The 3,701-nt window shown below is 47.0% G+C and overlaps 1 protein-coding gene across 1 annotated transcript; it reads right to left on the reverse strand.

The window, feature by feature from the left end:
- Nucleotides 1-690: 690 nt before the first annotated feature.
- On the reverse strand, nucleotides 691-3,426 carry spaw (southpaw). The gene is made up of 3 exons (XM_012820885.3): nucleotides 3,031-3,426; nucleotides 1,487-2,292; nucleotides 691-881 (listed from the first exon to the last, which is right to left on the reverse strand). The coding sequence occupies exons 1-3, from the start codon at nucleotides 3,311-3,313 to the stop codon at nucleotides 729-731; spliced, it is 1,242 nt and encodes a 413-aa protein (XP_012676339.2). The 5' UTR covers nucleotides 3,314-3,426; the 3' UTR covers nucleotides 691-728.
- Between the last annotated feature and the right edge of the window lie 275 nt (nucleotides 3,427-3,701).

Here is a 3,701-nt window from a genome sequence, read left to right on the forward strand (position 1 = left end):
TGATGAAGAGATTGGAAAAAGTGGACATGGTGTCGTGAAAAGAGTTTAAACAATAGTGAAAAACTGTAATCCGAAATGGAATCATTTTCTAGTAAGTTTTGTCACTTAGAAACCATGAAACAAGTTATTCACATTGAATGTTTAACTCAAAATATAATACTTTATTATCATGACACAATCTTTGCAATACAATTAGCTCAGAGTATCAGATAACAACTGTGATGTTCACTCACTCCTAAAAACAGAGCAAATCAAACCCATCGTCAAATCAGAAACATTTAAATATTAAATATTAATACAAACATTTTTTTCCAAAAAATAATAAACAATTTAGCTGAGTTGACTTGCTTGACAATAATTAAACACACAGAAATAAAATATATTACGTACACATGGTTGATTATATCAAAACATTGAAATATACAGCAATGTACCAGAATGGCAATTTTTGTGTGTATTTAAAATATACATTACACATACGAATAACATGTGACTGGAATATACATTTCTTTTTTCATTCGTCTTTTGTATAATGAATAGTCTTTTCAAGAGGTGTGTGGTGTGCTGTGTATGATGTGTGTCTTTGGTGTGTGTGTCGTTTGTGTTGTTTGTCAGTGCCTGTGCGTGCGTGGGTGCGTGGGCGTGCCCGTGCTGTGCAGTGGTGTTGTATTGTGTGAGTGTGATTGTGTTGTGTGTCGTGTGTGTCTGTGTGTGTGTGTGTGTATGATTCACTGGCAGCCACACTCCTCCACCACCATGTCCTCGTGATGTCGAAGCACCACACCATCGTCCTCGTAGTACAGCATGGACAGCGGGCTCAAGCGCGTGGGCACACAGGAGGCACACGCCACCCGCTCGGGGTGGTACATCCGCAGCAAACTCTGCAGGAGAACCAGAGAAGGTCATTTGATATTGTAGGAGACGGTGTTCTGTTACAGAGACTAGCTGTTAGGTGAAAATTCACCCTAGTTACCTCAGGACTCCGGAGCTGCATATAAGTATATTTATTAGACAAACAACAATTGCAATCGGGCTCACTCCCAGCACAAGGCTGAAAGTGAAGCAATGAACAAACACAACGCACAAGGTTTATATAGACAGGAAGTTTAGCGTTCAGCAGAGATAACCACGTGGTGGATTTTCTACGTCCGAGCAAGGATGGAAGTTTTGCCAAGGTCGGAAGAAAGCACAGTTCGAACCTTCTTATCACTTCTGGTCTAAACATGCTTCTTTACATATGCAGACTAAGTGGCACCTAATATTCTAAGTTACACACACACACACACACACACACACACACACACAGAAAAGCCATTTCATAAGCACATGATTCATACATTCTTAAGTAATTAACAGTGTTTGCAAATGATCTCCATCACTAGCACGACTCAATGGTGATCTACTAAGATCTACTACCAACTCGGTACAACTAATCATCAGCTGCTGATGTAGTGTTCTATCATTAAAGTCATGTTGTGGGACTAACCTGCATGTATGCATGGTTGGTGGGCTTGAAGCTCTCATCCAGAGGAGAGGGACACTCGCCCTCACAGCGGTGTGCGTTATAGCGCTTAGGGTGGACAATCCACTGGTCCCAGCCAATCTGGTCAAAGTCTACCCACATGTCCACCCGTCGGCACAGTGGCCTAGCCGTGGTCTCGGGCGTGGCCTGGGTCTCGGTCTCGGGCGAGGCCTCGGGCGGGGGGGGGCGGTGCTCCGGGACCAGCCGGTTCCTCTTGTGCCTCCGCCCCGGCGGGCCTCCCTTGGGCGTCGCGGGTGGGACCGCCTGAGGGGTGACGTGTTTGGAGTTCTGTGCGGTCCGCAGTAAACTGGGCGCCGGGCTTCTGATCCGCTGCTCGGAGAAGACCACCATCATCACACGCCCGGCCGTCGCGTGATTGACCCCCGGCCTGTGGTGGAGTCCTGGGCGACGGGACGGCAGGTTAACCATGTCCTTAATGTCATCACCACTACCCTCCTCGGTCCAACCACTCCCGAGCTCCGCTCCTTCCGGGCTGTATAGAGCCTGGCCCTGCTGCAGCCAGTGTCTGAGCAGCGTGCTGACGTTGAAGACCTGCCATGAGTTGGGCCTGTGCAGGGGCGCGGCACGGATCCGGCCCAGCAGTAGCCGTTGGTTACCATCGTGTGCGTGGAACACGTCCAGCAGAGCGCGTTTGGAGCCCCAGAACTCTGGCACTCGGAGTCGCAGCTCTGCCAGATGCACCTCGTCACTCCGCCGCAAGGATGTGAGGTCAAAAGTAATGCTCCAGTGATCACCAACCTGATAACACCCTGGAATAAAGAATAAAACGGCAAAAGCTTTAGAAGGACCATATATGATTCAAGTGCAATGAGGAACAATGTTCTTGTAATGTGCAGTTGTGTGTGTTGTGTGTAGTGCATTGTTGTTTTCAATATTATCTTGGCCAAGCAATTGAAAATGTATCTTGTAAATAGAGCAACATGAAGAAATACGGCAGAATGGTCGAATGCATCTACGGCTTAACTAATTTAACAGTTTTACACATTTTATCAGAACGCTAAACCGCTGACTAAAGGAGGGGGCGAGGAGGGGACAAGATGTGTATTGTGCCTCCGTTTGGATTTCAACAGACGTCTCCGATGCTAATACACATGGCTCGAGCACATAACACACAGAAACTCTTTTAAGTGAAAACAGCACCGTGTCACCCCCACGCACCCGAGATAAGCACTGATAACGCGCCTGACAGACACACCAGAGCATATTTGCAGTTTACCAAAGTAAAAGAAAGAGCACTTTTATAAAAAAAAATAAAAAAAAGCATTTAGTGTTTTTGTTATATCTGACTGTTTTATCATAATATACGCTTATTATATAGATCTACCAATGCAAAATGTGAGCGCTCCGAGTTTTCACTTGAAATATAAGAATGTCTCACTGTTGCCAGGATACTCATAGGCCGGGAAATCAACATCAATGACATACATATCCAAGATACACAGATACGAAGCGTGAATAGAGGACATACTACCAGAGGAGAGGCTTACCTTTTGCCATTAGTGCCACAACTGAGTCCGCCTGACGCAGAGGCAAGGCCTCGTCGGTGGTGCCTAAAGACTCGCGGTCAGCCGATCGGTATGACCGGTAAAGCTGCATCATATAGAGTGGAAAGATGCCCTGGTGATGTGCGATTCCACTGAAAGCCAACCTCGAGCCGTTAAGATACCAGTGGTCGGATGAACCACTGGCTGCAATAAAACCAGAGTTGCTTATCTGACCCATACAGTAGTACACCATAGCTACACGGACAGTAAAACCCAAGGCGTCCATGGTTTCTGAGAACTGAGCGGTTTCTAAGACTATTGACACCGACTGAAACTTTCACCGGCGAAAGGACAAATAGAGAGATCCGTGCCTCCTTCCTCCGAACGGGACTGTGTGACAGTGATGCCTTTCTGTGGAGAACTTCGTGTGGTGGGCCGACTTTTATAGAGGCCATCTGGCCTCTGATGACCCTCGCGAACCCTCTGATCTCACGTGGAGCGCAGGCCTGTCAAGTTCACTTTCTCCTCAGACAAGAGGTTTAAATGGGCGCGATATTTGTCCAGCGTTGCATGCGAGTGTTTGATGACACCAGTACACACAACTGTCACCGTCGAGTAGTGTGTGCGTGCGTGTGTGTGTGTCTGCTGCAGGCAACGAACCTACTCTTAGAACT

The sequence above is a fragment of the Clupea harengus genome, chromosome 7 (genome assembly GCF_900700415.2).
Source record: "Clupea harengus chromosome 7, Ch_v2.0.2, whole genome shotgun sequence".
Classification (NCBI taxonomy): domain Eukaryota; kingdom Metazoa; phylum Chordata; class Actinopteri; order Clupeiformes; family Clupeidae; genus Clupea; species Clupea harengus.